Raw genomic sequence first — 21914 nt, 5'->3', positions numbered from 1 at the left:
TTACCACCTGGTGTTCTTAAGTACAAACATTCCGTATGTGAATCCAAAGATGTTTGATATATCTGCAAACAAATGGACTTTGGCCGACTGATAACTTCGAAGTCCCATCTAAAGTGTCTTGAAACACTAACCGGATGTTCTGTCTTAACTCCATATCGAGCATGCTATATTGGGGTCCTCCCATTTTGAAAAGAAAGGATAGTTTTTAAGAAAAGGTAGTTTTTTTGTATAACAAAGTCCACATTAAAATTAAAAATATAAATGGAGTTATTTCTAAGTGGCGTTCGGACCGAACGAGAAGCACACGAAACCAAAAGCTGCGTAATATTTATAATATGAGAAATTATTTAAGAAAACAAGATGGCCCAAGGGCTGGGCCTTAATAGTAATTTTACACGGCTCACGTGACCCCCCGTATAGTTGACAACTAAAAACATTTCTGAAACACAATCGTGTATCCCTTTAATTTCTAATAACGTCACATTTCAAATAATATTAATGAAACTAAATTGTGCACCCCACTAAAGTATAATTTTTAAAAACCATACGAATCAAATAATGTATTTAAACAAAATCCTGGATCCCCTAAACCAGAAATCACTATGACCGTAAAGCGTCCCCTCTATTTTACGAAACCTAACCTAACCATCCAGCATAATCTCTGATGTATCACGCGCACAAAGTGCAGTAGTGCACGAAAATTATCATCTTGTTTCCCTTCACTCAAAAAAGCCCGCGAGATTTAAACTACCTTTCTTTCCTCTCTCTCCGAGCGGGATGCCCCCTCTCCCTCTTCCCCCTCTCACTAATACACGGCTCACGTGACCCCCCGTATAGTTGATTTCCAATAAATCGTACAACTAAAAACATTTCTGAAACACAATCGTGTATCCCTTTAATTTCTAATAACGTCACATTTCAAATAATATTAATGAAACTAAATTGTGCACCCCACTAAAGCATAATTTTTAAAAACCATACGAATCAAATAATGTATTTAAACAAAATCCTGGATCCCCTAAACCAGAAATCACTATGACCGTAAAGCGTCCCCTCTATTTTACGAAACCTAACCTAACCATCCAGCATAATCTCTGATGTATCACGCGCACAAAGTGCAGTAGTTCACGAAAATTATCATCTTGTTTCCCTTCACTCAAAAAAGCCAACGTCACATTTCAAATAATATTAATGAAACTAAATTGTGCACCCCACTAAAGTATAATTTTAAAAAACCATACGAATCAAATAATGTATTTAAACAAAATCCTGGATCCCCTAAACCAGAAATCACTATGACCGTAAAGCGTCCCCTCTATTTTACGAAACCTAACCTAACCATCCAGCATAATCTCTGATGTATCACGCGCACAAAGTGCAGTAGTGCACGAAAATTATCATCTTGTTTCCCGCGAGATTTAAACTACCTTTCTTTCCTCTCTCTCCGAGCGGGATGCCCCCTCTCCCTCTTCCCCCTCTCACTAATATACCAGGCAGGCAGTTCTCTCTCTACGCGGAGCTTCGTATCGCCACCGCGTACGCTAGCGATCTCTCTCTCATCGTAAGCGTACGTTTCGCGGACGCGACCGGTTTCCCTCTCTCTCTCATCGTAAGCGTTCGTTTCGCGGACGCGTCCGGGACAGGGACAGGGACAGGGGTTTTGGTGCCGTTTCTTAAATTTTACCGTAATTAAAATTACGTGTAAAATTAAAAACACTAGATTTTCCTTTCCACCCTCCGTTTAACGGCCTTGAACGATTCTGAAAATAAAACTTAAAACGCCATATAAAAAATGTAGATTACATTCTGACGTTGTCTCTTTCTCTAAAGGCGCGTTTATGAGAGAGCGAGAAAAGGGTACGCTCGCTTGTGTATGAAGCCGAAACTTCATCGTCGTGACCGGAAAAAGTTTGCAACTTAAACGTACTCTAGGTAGTTAATGTTTATAAAGGCGATGGGACTCGCGAGAGAAGATTGACGTCAGTCGGTATTCATACTAATACGAGGAGCGAAGTTCTTTCAGGAAAAAAAGTACAACATAATAAGTATAAAGATCGTATACGTTGATAGAAAGTTGAGCTAGTAGTATTATTACATAATCTTGGTTTATGCTTATTAGAAAATAATTTGGAAAACTGAATTATGGCTGCTAGCAACTATCACGGAAATTCCAGCCATGAAGACGTCAAACTTGAAGATCACGACGACAGTTTATCAGAACTGGATTCTACTCGACTACAAGTAGTTGAGATGAATACGAGCGAGGGATGTTCGCAGCCAGCGTTAAATGTATGTTTATTATAATAACCTATTGTATTACATTGAGACGTTTTTATATACGGTAAATTCCCCTTTTAAATTTTAAGAAAATAAATAACTTACTTGTAGCAATTGAAATCCTAAAGTACTAAAATTAAATTACCAGTATTTAATTACTGTTTGCCCTACATCAGTAATTTATGGCGACTTGCATTTCTTGTTTTAAATTCAAATTCAATTCAATAGATTGCGGAAAAGACAGAGACTTATTTTGGCTCATTTACTGGAATATTCAACAATGATATCAAGAAAGAAATAAACATTATTGGGGGTGATGTACGTTTCCATCTAAAACAATCGCTACATTTCATATTGAAAGAGGTTAGTGTATTTTTTACAAATACATTTTTATCAACAGAATAATCGCGTGGTGGAAGCGGAAGTAAACGTTATTCACCACCATCACCACCCGGAAGATTCGGCGAAGAAACTTCAGTTGGGTAAATAACTCGAGATTTATTTCTATGCTTATACTGAATATCAGGGGCAATAAACGCATCGGAATGAGGTTGTTGGGAAGATCGTTTTCGACAATATTAGTTACATCAGGAGTTCATAAAACAACGAAAGGGGGTTATTATGAATTCCTGGTTACATTAGTCAAGGTAAAGTGTTATTCTATAACTGATTCCAAAATTAAATAACCTATATTGACCAGTCACGTAGCTTCCAGGGCAGGGGTGTTTGAACTTTCGCGTCATAGCCCAACCAAATATTTCAAAGAATTAACAATAAGTATGCCAACAATTGTACCCATAAATCAAGCCTCTAGGTTTTGACTTGTAAATTTTAGGGGGTTGACTTTGTTAGAGAGCTTAAGCACCCTCTGTGGCATTAGAATAATAATAAGTTATTCACTAAAAGCAGAAATACATGAACCTTAATTATCTACAAGGCTTTTTTTCGCCACAGGCAATGTCTCCGAGTGAATGGGGAGAGTCTAGAAGGAAGCTTAGTAGATTTTACCCTCCCGCGGCAGCGGGAAAAATATTTTTGGAATCATGGGTAATTTCGTTGCCATGGTGACAGCCAAACGAATTTTCTTCTTTCTTTAAAATCGTCGTGACGTCGTCTGCAAACCTAGGCCTAATGGTCAATGGTGCACTGGTTGGTTGGTGGTTAGTTTGCAATTATGCTAAACGTGGAAGAATTAGTAACTTACTTAAAAAACCTTTCAAGACCATTTATTTCTCAATTTTGATTAAAAAATAAGGCACTTGATTAAATTTTCACTTAATCCCTACAAGAAGAGCAGACTGCCATTATTACAAAGACTAAAAGAGACACTTTGCCACAGTATATTTTTAGTCTGTGTATAAACAAAGCTTCTTGTAGCAATCGCTAGGTAGCGTATTCAAAGCTCCCTCTTGAACCAGAGATGATTGTATTTCTAACAGGGGGCTATAAAATACGGCGCGTAAGGAGGGGAAACAAAGAGAACTTGCCTCTAGCGTTAGAGGAATATGTCTCCGATAATTTCGGTTCATGTATTTCTGCTAAAAGTTAAAGGGGTTAAAATAGTATGTTTTCACTAAAGAGGCTAGAAGAAATTTCCTGTCTCTATTAGTTTCGGTGCACTGTTGTCAAGCCCCTTAGAGATAAGTTAGCGGGTCAGTTTCAATCAAAACTGACCAGCTAGCGTATCTCTTAGCAGTCTGTTTGCTCACTAACGGCCTGACAACACTGAGGAAACGGCAAAAACCGTTTAGTGAAAACTGTTTATTCTTTACTTACAGAACTGAATAAACATCTTGAAGACATGAAACAAAGTTTGCAAATACTTTACTCTTCGGAAGTTGCCTGGTTTAGACCAATGGGAGACATCATGGATATTGAACTTGAACCTGAAGACTTTTATGTCGAGATGGAAATGCAAGAATTGAGTCGAAGCGGAAAACTTTCGAAAAAAGAATCGGTGTCTTTAACCGATATTCTTATACCAGAAGTAAACCACAAATATTCCCCAAAAAGAATTCTCATCCGTGGAGAAGCTGGTATGGGAAAAACAACCCTGTGTCTGAAAATGGCCTATGATTGGAGCGTTGGAAAACTGGACAATTTCGCCCAAGATTTTCATTTGTTAATCATGTTTAGACTAAGAGACCTGCTTGAAATCGATTCTCCTGAAAAAAACCTGGTGAATTTTTGCAAAGTAAACGCATCCGCTCCAGTGAACGTTGAATTTACTCTTAAAGCGCTAAAAGAAAAAGCCGAAAAAATACTGATAATTCTCGACGGATTTGATGAACTCTCTGATTCCAAGCGAAGACAGTTTCTCAATTTCCTTAAACTCAAAACGGACGTATCCCAAACAGTTTTTCGAAGTTCTACCATCATCGTCACATCGAGAAGCACGGAAAGACAGAACTTTTTGGAATTATTTCAACGTCATTTTCGAATCGTGGGTCTTACCGGAGAATCAGGCAAAAAAATCGTACAAAGCATGTTTCCTTTCAACACTATCAGACAGCAAACCGTGCTCTCGCAACTTAATAAGTACATTTTACAATTTAGGACTAGAATAACGCCGTTTATGTTGTATCTCATATGTTATGTTTATCAAAATAAGGAAGTACAGGAACTTGAAACAATATCGAACGTCATAAAAGAAGTTTTGTCTTTGATGGGTAGAAAATGCTGCGAACGCTTGGAGTCGTCCATGAACGAGAGAGATAGAGAAATGTTACTTAACAAATTGGGGGAGTTTCACTTAAGCAATTTGCATAAAATGAGATTAGCGTTTCCGAAGAAAGATATCGAGATGGTGTTTCAAGATGACAAGGAAAGAAAGTTTATACTTGACTGTGGAATACTTCAACCTATTAAGTCTTTGAGTAGATCATGGGACAAACCCAATCTTGTCGAGCCAATTCACAAGTTGATCTTGGATTATCTGTCCATTTGTTTCTTACAAAACGGATTCGACAGCCAAAATAGCAGTGATAAAAAAATTGCATTCATTTTGCAAAAGTTAAAACCGAGTGCTTTCGGTTTATTTGTGAGAAGTCCAGATAATGTGCAACTGTTTACGCAAACTCCCAGAATGATAGGAATTCAATTCATAGCAGCGTGGAACCCATTAAAAACAAATGAAGAGCTGAGTGAACTCTTAAGAAATGTAAAATTTATCTTCAAGGATGACGTTGTTTATAAATTGCTTGAAGAGGATTACCTGAATCAAAAGAAACATCTGGGACACCTTGAAATATACTTGAACAAAGACAAAGGCCAAAACGGGTTTAAAGAATCACGAAAAGTTTTTCTGAAAAATTTTCCCGGGAGAGAGCTTTTGTCGGCCATTTTAGAACATGGCGAAATTGGCGAAGAAGTATTAGTTGAAGCTTTGTTTAATTACTCTCCGAGGAAAGGGAAAGAGTCTACGTTTCTGGGACTGAAAGTTAGTCTTGATAGCATTAGAGCTTGGAGTATGAGGGCCCATTTTATAGGAATGACCTTTGAACCCGAAGAATGGCTTTGCGAAAAAGAGAGTGGCACTATCAAATTGGAACAAGAGTTTTGTAAGAATATATTAACATGGAGAAAGGGGGGAGGAGTCGAAATCTTGAGCCGAACTCTGTCCCGAGCCCTACCCGCGATATAATTTCCCACAAAAACGGGAGGACGGGGTGGGTTGAAATAATGGGGGTCGCATCATCCACATCGTGGTAAACACACGTGACCTAGTTAGCTGGCGCTGTCTGTGGCACCATGGTGGCGAGTTTAATTTAATTGCCTTCTGCTACTTACGGAGGAACGGAGGCAAGCTTTGGTGAATTAGGTAATATTTCACGTATTAATTATTTGAATATGGGTATATACTGCGTGTATAAAAGCCAAAGTTATTATCTAAAACGATGGAAGCCTGGAACCATGTTGCCACTATATTTTGAATTTGCTAAGTCGAGACATGGTCGAGAGAGGGTGTGATAAATGTAGCTAAAGAAGCATCATGGTGGTTTTACCACGGTGTGCAAGAATCTTTCCCCATTCCACCCCCACAGTTTTCTCCCACTTGGGGGTGAAACTTACTACGCATAGTGACCGAGAAACGCTAGTCAATTCGACTCCGCCCCCCTTTCTCCATGATATTAATCATTCTAGAAAAGAAAGAATATTTTGGAAGCCCTCATGTAAGCAGTTCCCGTACGAGTGGATCCCATAATAGCGGTCCTCATAGCTACGGTTCCCCAAACAGCGCTTTCCTGAAAACGTAGTTTTCCCGCTACGGCAGATCCCTATACAGCGCGGTGTACCGTTACAGCAGTTTCAAAAAGAGCAGTATACAACCTAGAAGTGTCATTTATGATGATGTAGGTGTGGTTTATAGTACAGGAAATAGGTTTTAACCCAGAATAAATTGAAATAAAGCTGAAAATTGCAGAACTTAGATTTTTGGCCGCTATTTATTGTGGCGTCGTCTCCCACACTCTCCCATTCGAGAAAACGTTTAATGACTCTGGTTCTACTCAATCGATTACACGTAATTAGGCTTCAATTGTAGATTACCTTCAAACACATAATTCATCTCTTATGATATTTTGCCCCACAACTATCGAGAAGTTTACAATCTGACGATTAGCCTCATATAAAAAATGGGGATTTAAAGCATTTTATGGTTTCTATTTTCAGAATACATTTCTAAAATGAAGAACATAGTTCCCATTACTGACAAATTCTATTTCTTTTATGACCGGAGCTATAATGTATAGTACGGAAGTGTTTAAAACAGCCTTTGCACCATCATAAACCAAATTGTTTTAATATATACCATTGTTCGCCGGCACTTGTCAATACGGCTAAAGTTGAGTTAAGGCTTGTGAAACAAAGTTGACATAACCAAGTGTATACTTTAATTGAAGATTATAGAATTAAGCTCCTAGAGTTAAAATTTTGAATTAGCTTCTCTTACACCAACAAGTGCGGCAGCAAAGCAGCATTCATATCACAAAGTTCAAACGTGGCTTGGAAGCAGCCTAAATGCTAGAGAATGGGGCTGGAGGCAGGTAGAATCCGAACTCAAACCAATCGTTACCACAAGGATTATTTAAAATGTCTAAGGATAAAACGTACACACAGATCTCTATAGTAAGGGAATGTTCTCTAGTTGTTCCGAAATTTTAACCCATCCCCCTCTTCTCCACCTACTGTTTTGGTGCGTCAAACGGAAAAGAAATACCGATATAGCGCCACCTATCTTATTATCGCGAAAGCATAGACGAAAGAGAAATAGTTTTCGAAAGCATGCTGAGTTCTATTTCGAATTGCTAACGGTCGTTAAGAAAATTTAGTTCAAGATTCAAGAATGAGGTTAGTTCCTAAAAATCATAATTTAATTTTAATAATAGATTAAAGCAATAATCCTTGATTAAAGCAAACATTAAGTTCAAGAATATATGAGGTGAGTTTACACTAATTTAGATTAGTAGGCAAGGTTTTAGTAGATCTGCTAGAGCAGGCAGAGAGCCACAAAACTTTCAAGAACCCGGTCACGTGTTGACGCTTCAAAATATTGGCTTTCCGGTTTGCCGATTGTGCCCGCTAGGTACCGTTTGGAACATCTACCAGTGAGCACAAAAATGGATTTGTGCTCCCTGCATCTACCTTCGATATCTCCTTCTCTGCATTTTATCCTTAGACATTTTAAATAATCCTTGGTTACCACTCTACAAAATCCTTGTTTTCACTTATTTCGCTTGAAACCGTTTCGCAATACTCAAAAATTAGATTTGCCTTACCTTCCGGGCTGGATTGTGAACTTTCGGTTAGTTGTAGGACAATTCATCTTTGGGATGAATTATGTGTTTAAAGGTAATCTACAATCGAAGCCTAATAACGTGTTAATCGGGTTAGTAGTACCAGAGTTATTAAGCGTTTTCTCGATTTAGGAAATGTATTCTGAAAATAGAAACCATCGAATGCTTTAAAAACCCATTTTTTATATGAGGCTAATCTTCAGAGTCGGATTGTGAACTTCTGGTTAGTTGTAGTGCCAAATATCGTGAGGTGAATTTTGTGTTTGAAGGTAATCTACAATTGAAGCCTAATTTCGTGGTAATCGGGTAAGTAGAACCAGAGTTATTAAACGTTTTCTCGATTTTGTCCGCCATTTTCCAATATTGCGGAAATTCCAAAGGGAGAGTGTGAGAGACCACACCACGTTAAAGAGCGCACAAAAATCTACAGGGTCTGAAATTTTCAGCTTTGTTTCAATTTGTTCCGGGTTCAGTGTATTTTTGGGCTAAAATGATTGTACTATTAGGTTAGGATAGGTATGTTCATTTGAACCCCAGTAGTATTAGGTTAGGATAGGTTTGTTTATTTGAACCCCAGTAGTATTAGGGTCAGTTTAGGCATTGTTCTTCCAACCCGAATAGTATTAAATCAGGTAAGGTAAGGTTAGGTTAGGTTAGGAAAACTTAGGATATGATGATCTTGTTGCACTTAATAAGTAAGGTAAAATGTAGGGTTAAGAATTCTTCAATACTCGAGGTAAAAACTGCTATTTCCCAAAACAGCAGCCACTGTTGCTAATACAGCAGTTTTGAACAACGCCGCTGTTTTTATGAAACCGCGGTTGCTGTTTCAGGTAATGCTTTTCTGGGAACTGCTCATTCAAGGTACACCCGAATATTTCTTGTGATAACATCGAGCTCTAGAAAAAATGTATCTGGGTTAGTGTTTATTTTTGAAATTAATATATTCTCTAATCGTTTCAGGTTATAGAAATATTCAACTTGATGGAAAATAATTTTTTACCAAGTTCGAGATCCAGTGTTTAATGCGATATTTGAAGTCGTATAATGAATTTTTATATCGGGAAAGAAAGACCCTTGAATTGTTAAAATAAATATTTATAAGTAGGTTTGGAGTCTCTAGCCCTATAATAAGCATGCGCTTCTGTTGCCTTTGGCCATAATTATAGTCAAACTAATAAAGTCCAATAATTCGGTGGAAATCAGTCCAATAAATGTATTTCGGTGATTAATATGTAAACACCTGTTTCAAGTAATAATATCTAATGATTTTCTTGTAATATCGAAATGAAACAGAGCTATATAGCATCAAAATTACTATAGACAGATCCAGGGTTGTTGGTTTTTTTGATTTGAATCCGATTTTTTGATTTTTATTGATTTATCTGATGATTTTTTTTATTTATGTTGAACTACTAGTTAGTAAATTACCAATATGAAAACTTTTGAGTCAAAATTAACAAAATGCAAAATAATCATGACATTTAAGCAGCTTTTGGATATTTTTTACAAAGTTATTCTTATTGTTACTATTCAAATGCTTGTACAAAAATACTAGCTTGACCGCTATTTCATTTCCTAGCCTATTTCGAATCTTGCTTAAAATTGACCACGAGTGGCAAGACAAACTGGAGTTCTAGGAAAAACTTAAACTGAAATATGCCAAAACCACGATTGTTTTTAATTATAGGTCTTTTCTAGTTTAGTTTCTTAAACTTTTTTTGGACCTTAGAATACATTTTTCTAAAAATAAAAATAAATACTTGATTTTAATCAAATTATTTTTTTAAAAAAATCGCTTGATTTAAATCATGATTTAAATCCAACTGATTTAAATCAAAAACCCTGGACAGATCACACTTCCTAAAACTATTTTCCATATTTTTCATTTATATTGTAAAAAATGAAATAAGGTTTTGTTGGATTAATTCCTTTACACATGAACACAAGGCAGGGAGTGTGAACCTAGGACTAGAAGCTGTATACTTATTAGGAAATATGAAATGTTGTCGCTTATTTCAACAGTTAATTAATAAAATTAAGTGTGTCACACTGTAGCTTTTGTTTTTGGTTTTCTATGTGATGAAAACCCAACCTTCACTACCGTATTTGAGAGTCACCCTAGTTGCTCAGTTGTCAGTCACCCTAAATCGACATATCTGCTCTTCTTTATAAACTTTTCGTTGCAAATATATAATTAATTGTCGTATATTAACTTTGGAGATTGTATCGATGATTTGTAATACAATGGGGACAGGTCTTATTCCGCTCTGTATTAACTATGACATGTAAATTGTGTATTGACTCCATAATCAATCTTCACTACTATTTTTCTTAGTATATTTAATAAATATAAATAATATCAGAAGGGGATAAGGGTATATAAGGCAGCCGATTCTCAGCTAGTGGTAAGATAAAGCGCAGTCACGTGGATGTTTGGTAGACACCCTGCCACTGGGAGGTTAGACGTTCTCGTAACCCTTGTTGATCGCCGCTTAGATTCTGAGCCTTGACGATGATAAAGGAGTAGAAGCCAATGTTCAGATTTTTGTACATGTGTTATAGACAATGAAAAAGACGATAAGATGATGGGGTTAGAGGTCAATTAGTACAGATTGGTGTCTATATGGAATAGACAACGGCAAAGGCCAGAATATGGTGGTAATACTTCTGGTTAGTTGTAGGGCAAAATTTCTTTAGACATGAATTTTTTGTTTGAAGGTAATCTGCAATTGAAGCCTAATTACGTGTTAATCGGGTAAGTAGAACCAGAGTTATTAAGTATTTTCTCGATTTTGTCCGCCATTTTCCAATATGGCGGAAATTCGAGCAATGTGAGAGTGTGGGAGACCACACCACGTTAAAGAGCGCAAAAAAATCTATAAGGTCTGAAATTTTCAGCTTTTTAGCCATATCGTAGTATACGATAGGCTCTTAGTTTGACCCGAGCCGTAGTAGTAGTAGTAGTACTTGTGGCCGGAGTTTTCGCTTTCGTTATCGTCAGATTTTAGGGTAACTGGGCTCGGTTAGAGATTTAATTTTAATTAAAAATTTTTCAGGTCAGACCGGGAATCGAACCCGGGTCGCTGGCGCAATAGGCAGACATTCTACCAACTGAACCATAGAGACTTGATACAAACTCCGAGTTTTTTATTATTTATTTTTATCCCTAAAATGTCGGGGTGATGTCTAATCTATGGGGGTCGAATACTTTTGAATTTTTATCTGTGGGGTCGGATACTTATGAATTTGTATGTTTGGGGTTTTTATATTTATCTTCTTTTTATTTATGTGCTAGTTAAATAGATAACGATTTTCCACGTTTCTTACCATGTTCCTCATGTGTTTCGTTCTCGTTCGGTAGCTATCGTCATCTATGTTATCAGAAGTCCATTAAATTAGCCTAGGAAGTGAACAATTATAATGGCTGGTATAGCTTACGTCTCTGCTGGGATAAAAACTCCTTCTAATTCCATGGATAGGGGGTTACATTTTTCCCCCTTTCCTAACACAGTCAGAAATCTCGAGCTCCTCTCTAGAAAGTCTTTCTTGACGTGAGCGGGGCGTGACTTCTTCAGCCCATGAACGCTGCATCTCTAAAGGGTTTATTGTTTGCTTTATAAAAAATTAAAAAAAGGAACGGCCACGGTTGTTAAAGGGAGGGTGAAGTACAAAATCATGTGGTTTTTTTAATCGATTCTGCTACTAATTATAAAAAGGCAGGGGGTTACGCGATTGGTCGGACGTCCTTATTTAAAATTATCTTTTAAATCTGAACCTAATTTGAATTTTAAAATCATTCGGAGCTAGTATTTCCTGAATGTTTGACTATGCAGACTCGTCTTGTAAATAGTAGGGGAATCGATAAAAAAACCACTTGATTTTCTACTTCACCCTTCCTTTAAATAGTTTTTTTTCTATAGGTTTATGAAGAGTCATAAAAAACTGAATGACCTTGACTGTTCCAAAATTCACACCCCCATCCCTTCTCCTATTTTTAAGCGGGCTCGGTTTTGCAGTGGAAGGGGGCGTTTTCGGCCAATAGTTTTTTCTCTCTTGATAGGGCAAACTTTGGCGTAAGAGTCGCACCTAAACCGGAGATCTGAGAAAAATTATCGCGAGGTGGCGAATGTGTCGCCCTTCTTCAGTATTGCTACACAAGAGAGGGGAGTCCCAAACCCCGCTTTTGGTTACTTCCTAGGCTAATTTAATGGACTTCTGATGTTATGTTTGACTGGAACGTTTTGGCGGTTAATTCAAATGTGGGTTTAGATAGAGCTAACATAGTGTTAAATGAGCGTTATGCGTTTGATCATTTTAGCATTGCTAAAGGTAATTCGAGGGGATAATCACTAAAATGCGTAATCACTATAACTAAACTTTCTCTTTCAAAAGTTTCTAGGCATAAGTCCTTGTTAGAAATTTATAATTTGCGATAAGTGTGAATCAGCATAAGTCTATGTTGTAAACTCATCGAGGGGATTATCACTAAAACTATCTGTTCTTCGATTCGCCGGAATATTAGAATTATAGCATAAGTAAATTTATACGGTTATAATTTTATCACTGTTTAGAGTAGGGAATCGAGGGGCTATTAACTCTGATTTTATGCACGGTACATCATTTAAGCATTGAAAAAGATAGCGCTATTCACTCATTAGGGTAAGGTATAGAGGGGTTATCCACTCATTAGGGTAGGGTATAGAGGGGCTATTCACTCGTACGATATGGCTACTATTACGAGCCCTTGGGCCGTCTTGTTTTCAATTTGTTCCGGGTTAAAACCTATTTTCCTGTATTACAAACACCAGGAATACATAGATTTAGTACTTGGAATCTATAAGAGGCCATAGACCCCATACAAATATCTGATTGACTGTGAGGGGAAGCGCCAAAAACTTTTAAACCACCTGCTCCTCCTTCCTCGCGTCTCATTGGTTATGCGAATGTGTGGGACAGATCGAGATCATGACCTTTTAAGCTGTCGTCTGCATCAGTTTCGGCTCCGAAATGGTCGGAAAGTGCGAGAACTTGGAACAGTTTGACGTTAACGACGTTTTTGAGGCGGAAATTTCTCTAACTGTAACTGAAGTCGACGATTTAGAAGTTAGTGTAGCTCGAAATTCAGTATTGAAAACGAATGCTATAATAATTTCGAGAAATGATGACGTTACTTCCCCTTAAACCCTAAGCCTTTGCATAGGGATGCTGATGTTTTGTTTTTGTATAACTTTGGTGAAGAGTGGAAGGAATTAAATTTTTACTCCACCCTGTGAGAATAGTAATATCGAGTTTTTAACGGAAAGCAAGTCTCGCCTTTTTTTAGAAACGTAATCCTTGGTCTACTTGTTCAGACGACGTATCATGTTTATATTCGGGTTCACCGCGCATAGGTCGCGGGAGTCGCAGCGCAGGTCGCAAAATACGTCAAATAAATTATGCATGACGTCAACGGTGATGGTTTCTACACCGCCTCCCCTTTCAGTCAAACACCCAGGCCCATAAAATGGCCTCTTAAGGATTCCAAGTAGTAAATCTATGTATTCCTGCACACACCCATAAGACACGTTCAGTCGATATGACTCTCCGTGACGTCATTGCCGCTCGGAGAGGTAAATAGCAAGACCCAAGAGCTTTCTCGGCAGATTAAACAAACATAGATATTTTGCTAAATTGTCTTTATTACCATACGTAGCATAATAACAACAAGTGTGACACTCAATTAAAACATCAATGACCATGGGCTTCTAAGTGAAACATAATTCAACGAAGCAGACACTTAATTTTCTCAACGTTCCTGGAAAAGGGGATAGACTAATCTGCTGAATGTCTGAACGTCTGAACTGCTGAAAATAGTAGAATTCGTACTTTAAAATTCTCCCATCCTACCAAACAGTAAACTGTCTGAACCTTTTTGACTATTTTGCTGAAATGCTGAATTCTGAACCGTGAATTTTGAAATTAATGTAAGATAGAGACCGTCTGAACTTTTTCGACTATTTTGCTGAAATGCTGAATTCTGAACCGTGAACTTTGAAATTGATGTAAGATAGAGACCGTCTGAACTTTTTTGACTATTTTGCTGAAATGCTGAATTCTGAACCGTGAGTTTTGAAAATGAAGTAGAATGGAGACCGTCTGAACTTTTTTGACTATTTTGCTGAAATGCTCAATTCTGAACCGTGAATTTTGAAAATGAAGTAGAATGGGGACCGTCTGAACTTTTTTGACTATTTTGCTGAAATGCTGAATTCTGAACCGTGAATTTTGAAAATGAAGTAGAATGGAGACCGTCTGAACTTTTTTCACTATTTTGCTGAAATGCCGAATTCTGAATCGAAATTAATGTAAGATTGAGACCATCTGAACTTTTTTCACTATTTTGCTGAAATGCCGAATTGATAATATGCCGGGGGAGGGCAACTAAATGAACTTCAAGGACTGGCGACAGAAGTATAGCTATGGTATTTTTAGGACATACAGAATTTACCAAAACAATTCATTTTTGGTAAAAAAATCTGAGAAATTTCCAAATTATTGGGTGAGGAAAATTTTAGAAATTCCAAAAATAAGGAAAAGGAGAATATAAGCGGGAAGTTGCGAAAATTACATTAGCGATATTTTAGTTTCTAAAAAAAGCATTCAACCAATATTTTGGGAAAAAGGCACTAAATGGTTTTTAAGTAACTAGGCTTTCTCAAATAAAATTTGCCTTTTCCAAAATTTTTATACTCAAATAAAATGAGACCTTTTCTGAAATTTTCTCAATTAAAATCCACCTTTTCCAGAAATTAGATGCTTACTTCACTTACAAATCAAATAAAATGGGACCTTTTCCTAATTTTATCTCAATTAAACCTTTTCAAATATTATTATCACAAATTTCATAATTTTTGTAGATTCTGCTTTTCTTAGTGAGATCTAGAATAAGCTATAACACTATTTTCGTCTTACATTAATTTCGGTTCAGAATTCGGCATTTCAGAAAAATAGTCAAAAAAGTTCAGACGGTCTCCATTTTACTTCATTTTCAAAATTCACGGTTCAGAATTCAGCATTTTAGCGAAATAGTCAAAAAAGTTCAGACGGTCTCCATTCTACTTCATTTTCAAAATTCACGGTTCAGAATACAGCATTTCAGCAAAATAGTCAAAAAAGTTCTGATGGTCTCTATCTTACATTAATTTCGGTTCAGAATTCGGCATTTCAGAAAAATAGTCAGAAAAGTTCAGACGGTCTACATTCTACTTCATTTTCAAAATTCACGGTTCAGAATTCAGCATTTCAGCAAAATAGTCAAAAAAGTTCAGACGGTCTCTATCTTACATTAATTTCGGTTCAGAATTCGGCATTTCAGCAAAATAGTCAAAAAGGATCAGACGGTCTCTATCCTACATTAATTTCGGTTCAGAATTCGGCATTTCAGCAAAATATTCAAAAAATTTCAGACGGTCTCTATCTTACATTAATTTCGGTTCAGAATTCGGCATTTCAGCAAAATAGTCAAAAAAGTTCTGATGGTCTCTATCTTACATTAATTTCGGTTCAGAATTCGGCATTTCAGAAAAATAGTCAAAAAAGTTCAGACGGTCTCCATTCTACTTCATTTTCAAAATTCACGGTTCAGAATTCAGCATTTCAGCAAAATAGTCAAAAAGTTCAGACGGTCTCCATTCTACTTCATTTTCAAAATTCACGGTTCAGAATTCAGCATTTCAGCAAAATAGTCAAAAAAGTTCAGACGGTCTCTATCTTACATTAATTTCGGTTCAGAATTCGGCATTTCAGCAAAATAGTCAAAAAGGATCAGACGGTCTCTATCCTACATTAATTTCGGTTCAGAATTCGGCATTTCAGCAAAATATTCAAAAAATTTCAGACGGTCTCTATCTTACATTAATTTCGGTTCAGAATTCGGCATTTCAGCAAAATAGTCAAAAAAGTTCTGATGGTCTCTATCTTACATTAATTTCGGTTCAGAATTCGGCATTTCAGAAAAATAGTCAAAAAAGTTCAGACGGTCTCCATTCTACTTCATTTTCAAAATTCACGGTTCAGAATTCAGCATTTCAGCAAAATAGTCAAAAAGTTCAGACGGTCTCCATTCTACTTCATTTTCAAAATTCACGGTTCAGAATTCAGCATTTCAGCAAAATAGTCAAAAAAGTTCAGACGGTCTCTATCTTACATTAATTTCGGTTCAGAATTCGGCATTTCAGCAAAATAGTCAAAAAAGTTCTGATGGTCTCTATCTTACATTAATTTCGGTTCAGAATTCGGCATTTCAGCAAAATAGTCAAAAAAGTTCAGACGGTCTCCATTCTACTTCATTTTCAAAATTCACGGTTCAGAATTCAGCATTTCAGCAAGTAGTCAATAAAGTTCAGACGGTCTCTATCTTACATTAATTTCAAAGTTCACGGTTCAGAATTCAGCATTTCAGCAAAATAGTCAAAAAGCTTCAGACTATCTGTTACTTTAATTTCAATGTTCACTGTTCAGAATTCGGCATTTCAGAAAAATAGTCGAAAAGGTTCAGACAGTTTACGGTTTGGTAGGATGAGTGAATTTTATAGTAGGAATTCTACTATTTTCAGCATTTCAGACGTTCAGACATTCAGCAGATTAGTCGATCCCCTGGAAAGGGCACCTTGGATGAGGCAATGGGGACTGGAATATTTTAAGACATATTTATCCCATTTTCACGCTAAGCCACTTTGTATAACATAAGAACGATTGACACTGTTCTCTTATACGTAAAAGTGTATTTTGCATTATTGAACATGTAAGGCGTGGACTGAATAATACTTTAAGGCTGATGTGAGTAAACACGCTCAGGTCATACACGGAATATTTATAATAAAAATGTGAAGCTCATTAACTCAACGATTCTTCAAACATTTTCACTCGTTTTCTAGACTTTTTACCGTTAAGTTAGCTAACATAAACGTAATGTTGACAGCATTGAAGAATAAAGTTGAAAGTTATCTTCGCATTAAACCTGAAAGGAAATTCTACCAAGCAAGAGGAGACATGGAAGTTGTGAAAAACAACTTCTGGTTCAATTTGGCGTTCAATTTCCTTAATTTATTTGGATTGGTAAAAGCAAACCATAAATTCAGTTTGCAAAATTGGATCACCATAATATTGCTCAGCTCCTACTGTGGAATTCAAACGTACAGTACTATCGTTGATAACAGAAGTCCATTAAATTAGCCTAGGCTAATTTAATGGACTTCTGTTGATACGTACAAAATACATAGCAACAGTACATTCATAAACTTTCTTAACTCGTTTGGAAACACGTTATACGACTATACACCACCATGTTTTTCGTCAGCTTATGCGCTTTTAACAAAACCACTGTGTTGAAAAGGTTAAAAGCGTTACGACTATGTTCAGATATTGAACTGAAGTTACGAACTTTAGTTAACGTTGTCATCACTTTAAAAGTATTGTTATTTACTCTTCTTGTAATAATATCATTAATAAATGCATGGATTAGTCAATATGTAGACATTCACGTTGAGCACGTACTAGGTGATTGGGAATACTTAAAACCTCCATGGTTTCTTTCTGACCTATTTTATAATTACTGTAGATACAATACTGTGGAACTTAAATTTATTATTAGCTATGGTTGCTAAATTAGCTTTATCTTTATCTTTAACTGTAGATTGTATTAGAATAAGACTTAAATATTTATCCTTGAATTTGTTTAATATTATCAGAAGTAAATAGGGGGAAGTACGTTTCTCCAGCTTTAGCTAGTGTAAGGCGTCCCTTTATTGTAAAATCACGCTTTGCGCCCAAAATTTGAATTCGTCCAATGAGAGTGAGGCAACTTATCCAGGGAAATTTTCTATCATGCGCCACCACTCGGTCATAAAGTTCACTATTCAGGCTAGTTGTGTTGTTAAGCTTAGGCAGAGGCTTAAGTTCATTTTAAAATTTTACGCATCTGATCATTCTGATTCTAATCACATCTAAATTAATATAACCAGTAAATATTTAGTTTTATTATTCTATTTTTTTTATTTAGAAAACATTCAGTTATTATTAAAAATGTACTAAAACAGGATATCAGGCCGAATAAAATTTTACGCTGTTACTAGGGCCAGGCAGTCGACTCCGTACTCCCGGTCCCGGTCCGTAGCTTGCCGGGCCGACTACAGAGCGAAGGTACGGAGCCGACTTGACTCAGGAGCAGAGGAAAAGAAAATAGTTTCGGGGAAATGTATTCATCCGCGAGTTCCCGCCAAAAACGCGGTTGCGGAAAGGCGCGAAAAATACCATAACTCGACGCCTCTCGAAACCCCCTTTGATACGTACTTCCCCCTATTTACTTCTGATATTATTGATGTTGAAGAATTTTGTCAAAAACATACAGAAATTTTGGTTGCATTGGAAGGTTTAAACTATTCGTTCAAATACGCCTTTTTTATGTGGCTAATAGAATGGATAATCGTTTTCTGTTTGCAGATACCGCTTATGGTACAAATCATTAAACGCTCTGAAGTATTGAACATAATAATTAATATATTTGACCCATTGTTAGTCTTATTGAGTGGCGGAATTTTGTTTTCAACAATGAGCGTTTTGGGTGGTGTCAAAGATTTGTTAATTTCGGCCTGTCATCTAAGATTTCTTAAAACATCAAATGATTTATCCAACGGCGATAGGGCCAGGGAAAATTATATAATGGTTAAGATTAACAATGGATGTTTAAATTTTAAATTCTTGAAATGTGTTTTGATCAACCAGAGTTCATTGGGTGGTATCTTAATGGCTCTCATCTCCTACTTGCTTCTCATTTTATCATTTACTCAAGCTGACTATAACACTAAATTCCACACATGCAAATGAGACCATTTAAGTAAAATCTAAAGCCCTAAAAGTGTTAATATAACAATTTGAATGATTATTTGATTTTGTGTTTATAAGTATATGATTAACGTTGAAACATTGATATTCTGTGCAGAGGGTAATAAATGAATACAGAAGGTTGATATTATTAAAGCTACTTTAAAACGTTTTGTTAAAAAAAAGACAAGTGATCTTTCAATAAGGGTGAGAAGTATTTTTTAATGGTTCATTTTGTAGTTAATAACAATGTACAGTACATAGAAAAGAGATTAAGGTAATATCTCAAATAGATTTAGTTGTGTCTCTTGCCAAATGCCTAATGCCGTGCCCAACCACATACAAAATTATCATCACACTCCGTGTCGAGCAAAATGTAGCTCGAGGTGTGAAAATTCAAGAATTAATTATCTTAATTTCTAATCCTGTCTAATCAGAAAACTTGTTCCACGGGTGCACCTATAAACGCGCGCAAGCTACTGACTGGCCGCGTTTTTTTCGAGACACTTTAATCTGGAGTTTTAATCAATTAGTTTGAATTAGTTTCGGCCACGTTCAATGAATTTGCTCAATGCATATGTATTTTCAAGAACAGTTATCAATTAAAATAATGAGTATTATTATCCATTTAACAAACACATCTTTTTACCTAGAAATATCCCACAGATTACAAATTATCGGAAGAAGGTTATCAAATTTAAATAAGCTGTTATCAACCTATCTCGTTCGCGTAGAAATATTACGTTTAAGTATTATTAAGTAAGCTATCAATTTGGTAAGAATTTAAAAGAATATGGGTGTATTGAAGGGTACTATAGGTATGTGAATATAGACATAAATGTATTTAGGTAAGTGTGTGTATGGAAACATTTATGTAGGGTTTCGTACTTTAGTAATGTGTCTCTAATATTGCCATATGTTAAAAGTATTGAAAAGTGCACCAATTGAGCAACAATCCTTTTTTATTAACCAAGCTTGATCAGACTGGCAATCGGTAACAACACTTTTGTCGCTGTAACATTGTTTGAAGTTTAGAGTGAAAGGAGCTGATATGATTTTAAGAAATAATTTCAGATATAAAACTATGATTAAGTTTTTTATATCGAGTGTATATATATAGTATCTGTATTGAAAATTAAAGGGTAAGGGAATTAAAATTTCATATCATATTTTACCACGAAAGTGGTACTATGTTACACTTTCAAGTCTCTACTTTCAAAATATCAAGTTTTTAATATAATTCAACCAATGTTTCTATTTTTAAAATCCATTGAAAAATCACGAAAACTGGGTTTCGATATATCAACAATTTTGTCTTGTCGAGTTTGTTTGCCTGTTTGATGACATCTTATGACGTTGAGGAAAAAAGCGCTGGAATCCTATACACGCGAGGTATACGCGTCTCGAGCATCTCGCCAGTGCGGCCAGTCTAAACTCTGGGTCTGATAGCGGAGAGAGTGGCACCATCTCTCGTCAAAAAATATATCTGTGACGTCGGACTACAGGAAAACGTTTTAGCCTTTCGTAAAAAAAGGATTTCAAATAATGTCATATGAAGGATTTTCAAATGCATATTGCCAAATAACCAGAAATCGAAGAATTAAAAGCTTGATATTTTTGAATTCACAGAAATTAATTGTATCTTTTGTTGTATAAATCAGAGGTTTTTCAAACGAAGCTTCTCATACCCTTTAATGGTAGGAAAAGTGTTTCTACGATGCAGAGAGGTTTATTAACAGATAATTTAAACATTTGCAAGATGAAACATTACGGTATTTATTTATTGTTGAAATTTAATAGCTCCTTCACTCTTCGATAGGGGAGCCTTGTATAACTCACCCTATCACACATACTAAGGTATGGGATTGAAGTTTTCGTCTCAGAATGTCGCAAGAGTTTGTCTAGGTTCTTAATACATGTTCTAATGTCTATGGTGGTGACGTTTCAAGTTTACTACACAATATTATAAATATTTGCATATAAAAAAACGGCTTTTGTTAATCTTAGCAAGACATCTTTGAAACTTATTATATAAATTATATAAAATTAACGGAATAGTTTTGTCATGTTTTACTAATGATATCGAGGTTATTTCACAAATATAAATCGATAAAAATGTGTTTGTCTGACCATTTCATCTTCCCTTTAATTAAAAGCTTCAGCGTTTCGTACATACTAATGGATAATTTATGTGAAAGCACGTTAATATTTTGAAGTGAAAGCGATAAAGGCCTCCTTGATCAAGGTTTTCCTAATGGTCTTTGTAAGCTGTGATACGTCGAATATATTAAAGGGATATTAACTGGAGAAGAAAAACTTTTAAATTCATATATATATTACCGTAAATTTTCTTTTTAAAGGCATCAAGCCTCATAGCAAAAAACCAGCAATGAACAGGGCAACTGTGTTAGAAGGAACTAAAAATTCGTTTAGAAATTTGTAATTTGAAAAACAAATCTAACGGAAAAATTCAAAATCATTGTAGTTCATAATGGATTTGTATTGCAAATGCATTATATTCTTGAAAGGAATCGTAGTTAAGGAACTACGATTATTAACGTGGAAGAAAATTTATCGTTCTATTCAAAAGAACCAATAGGTAAATAGTCTATTTTCATTTGAACTGCTTTTCAATATAAATTTTTGGGAAAACGAATTTTCTTTTCTTCGATATTTGGGTATTCACCCATTTTTCAAAATTTGTAAAAAGTGTCCAACGCTCAAAACGTCATAAATTAACATTTAAAACAATTTACGACTTATTCCAGAGTAAAAAGATTCTGTTTTTTGCTATGCTTTAATTTCTTCCACATTTAGAAATTGAGGTTTTCAGTTAATAGGTAAATATATAAAGTAGGAGGAGCTAATTGAAAAATATAACAAATCGTCACGAGTGACGTTTCTAGTGTGGAAAAATGACGCTCGCGCTCAAATTCGTAAGATCATGGAAAGAATGCACGTGAGGAAATTTGTTTTAGT

The 21914-nt window shown here is 35.9% G+C and overlaps 1 protein-coding gene across 2 annotated transcripts; it reads left to right on the top strand.

The window, feature by feature from the left end:
- Positions 1–1751: 1751 nt before the first annotated feature.
- On the top strand, positions 1752–10127 carry LOC149682601 (uncharacterized). 2 transcript variants are annotated; one of them, XM_089834251.1, is made up of 6 exons: positions 1752–2031; positions 2120–2289; positions 2506–2595; positions 2678–2759; positions 4056–5837; positions 9036–10127. In XM_089834251.1, the coding sequence occupies exons 2-6, from the start codon at positions 2143–2145 to the stop codon at positions 9065–9067; spliced, it is 2133 nt and encodes a 710-aa protein (XP_089690377.1). In that variant the 5' UTR covers positions 1752–2031; positions 2120–2142; the 3' UTR covers positions 9068–10127. The 2 variants fall into 2 exon arrangements, with proteins under 2 accessions (XP_089690377.1, XP_089690376.1); XM_089834250.1 differs by having other exon boundaries at positions 1752–2045.
- Positions 10128–21914: the final 11787 nt, after the last annotated feature.

This window comes from Phalangium opilio, unplaced genomic scaffold (assembly GCF_054372755.1).
Source record: "Phalangium opilio isolate 3A_F unplaced genomic scaffold, DU_Popi_V2 ptg000038l_1, whole genome shotgun sequence".
Classification (NCBI taxonomy): Eukaryota; Metazoa; Arthropoda; class Arachnida; order Opiliones; family Phalangiidae; genus Phalangium; species Phalangium opilio.
The sequence above is the reverse complement of the archived record's forward strand: the minus strand, read 5'-3'. Positions and strand labels throughout refer to the sequence as shown.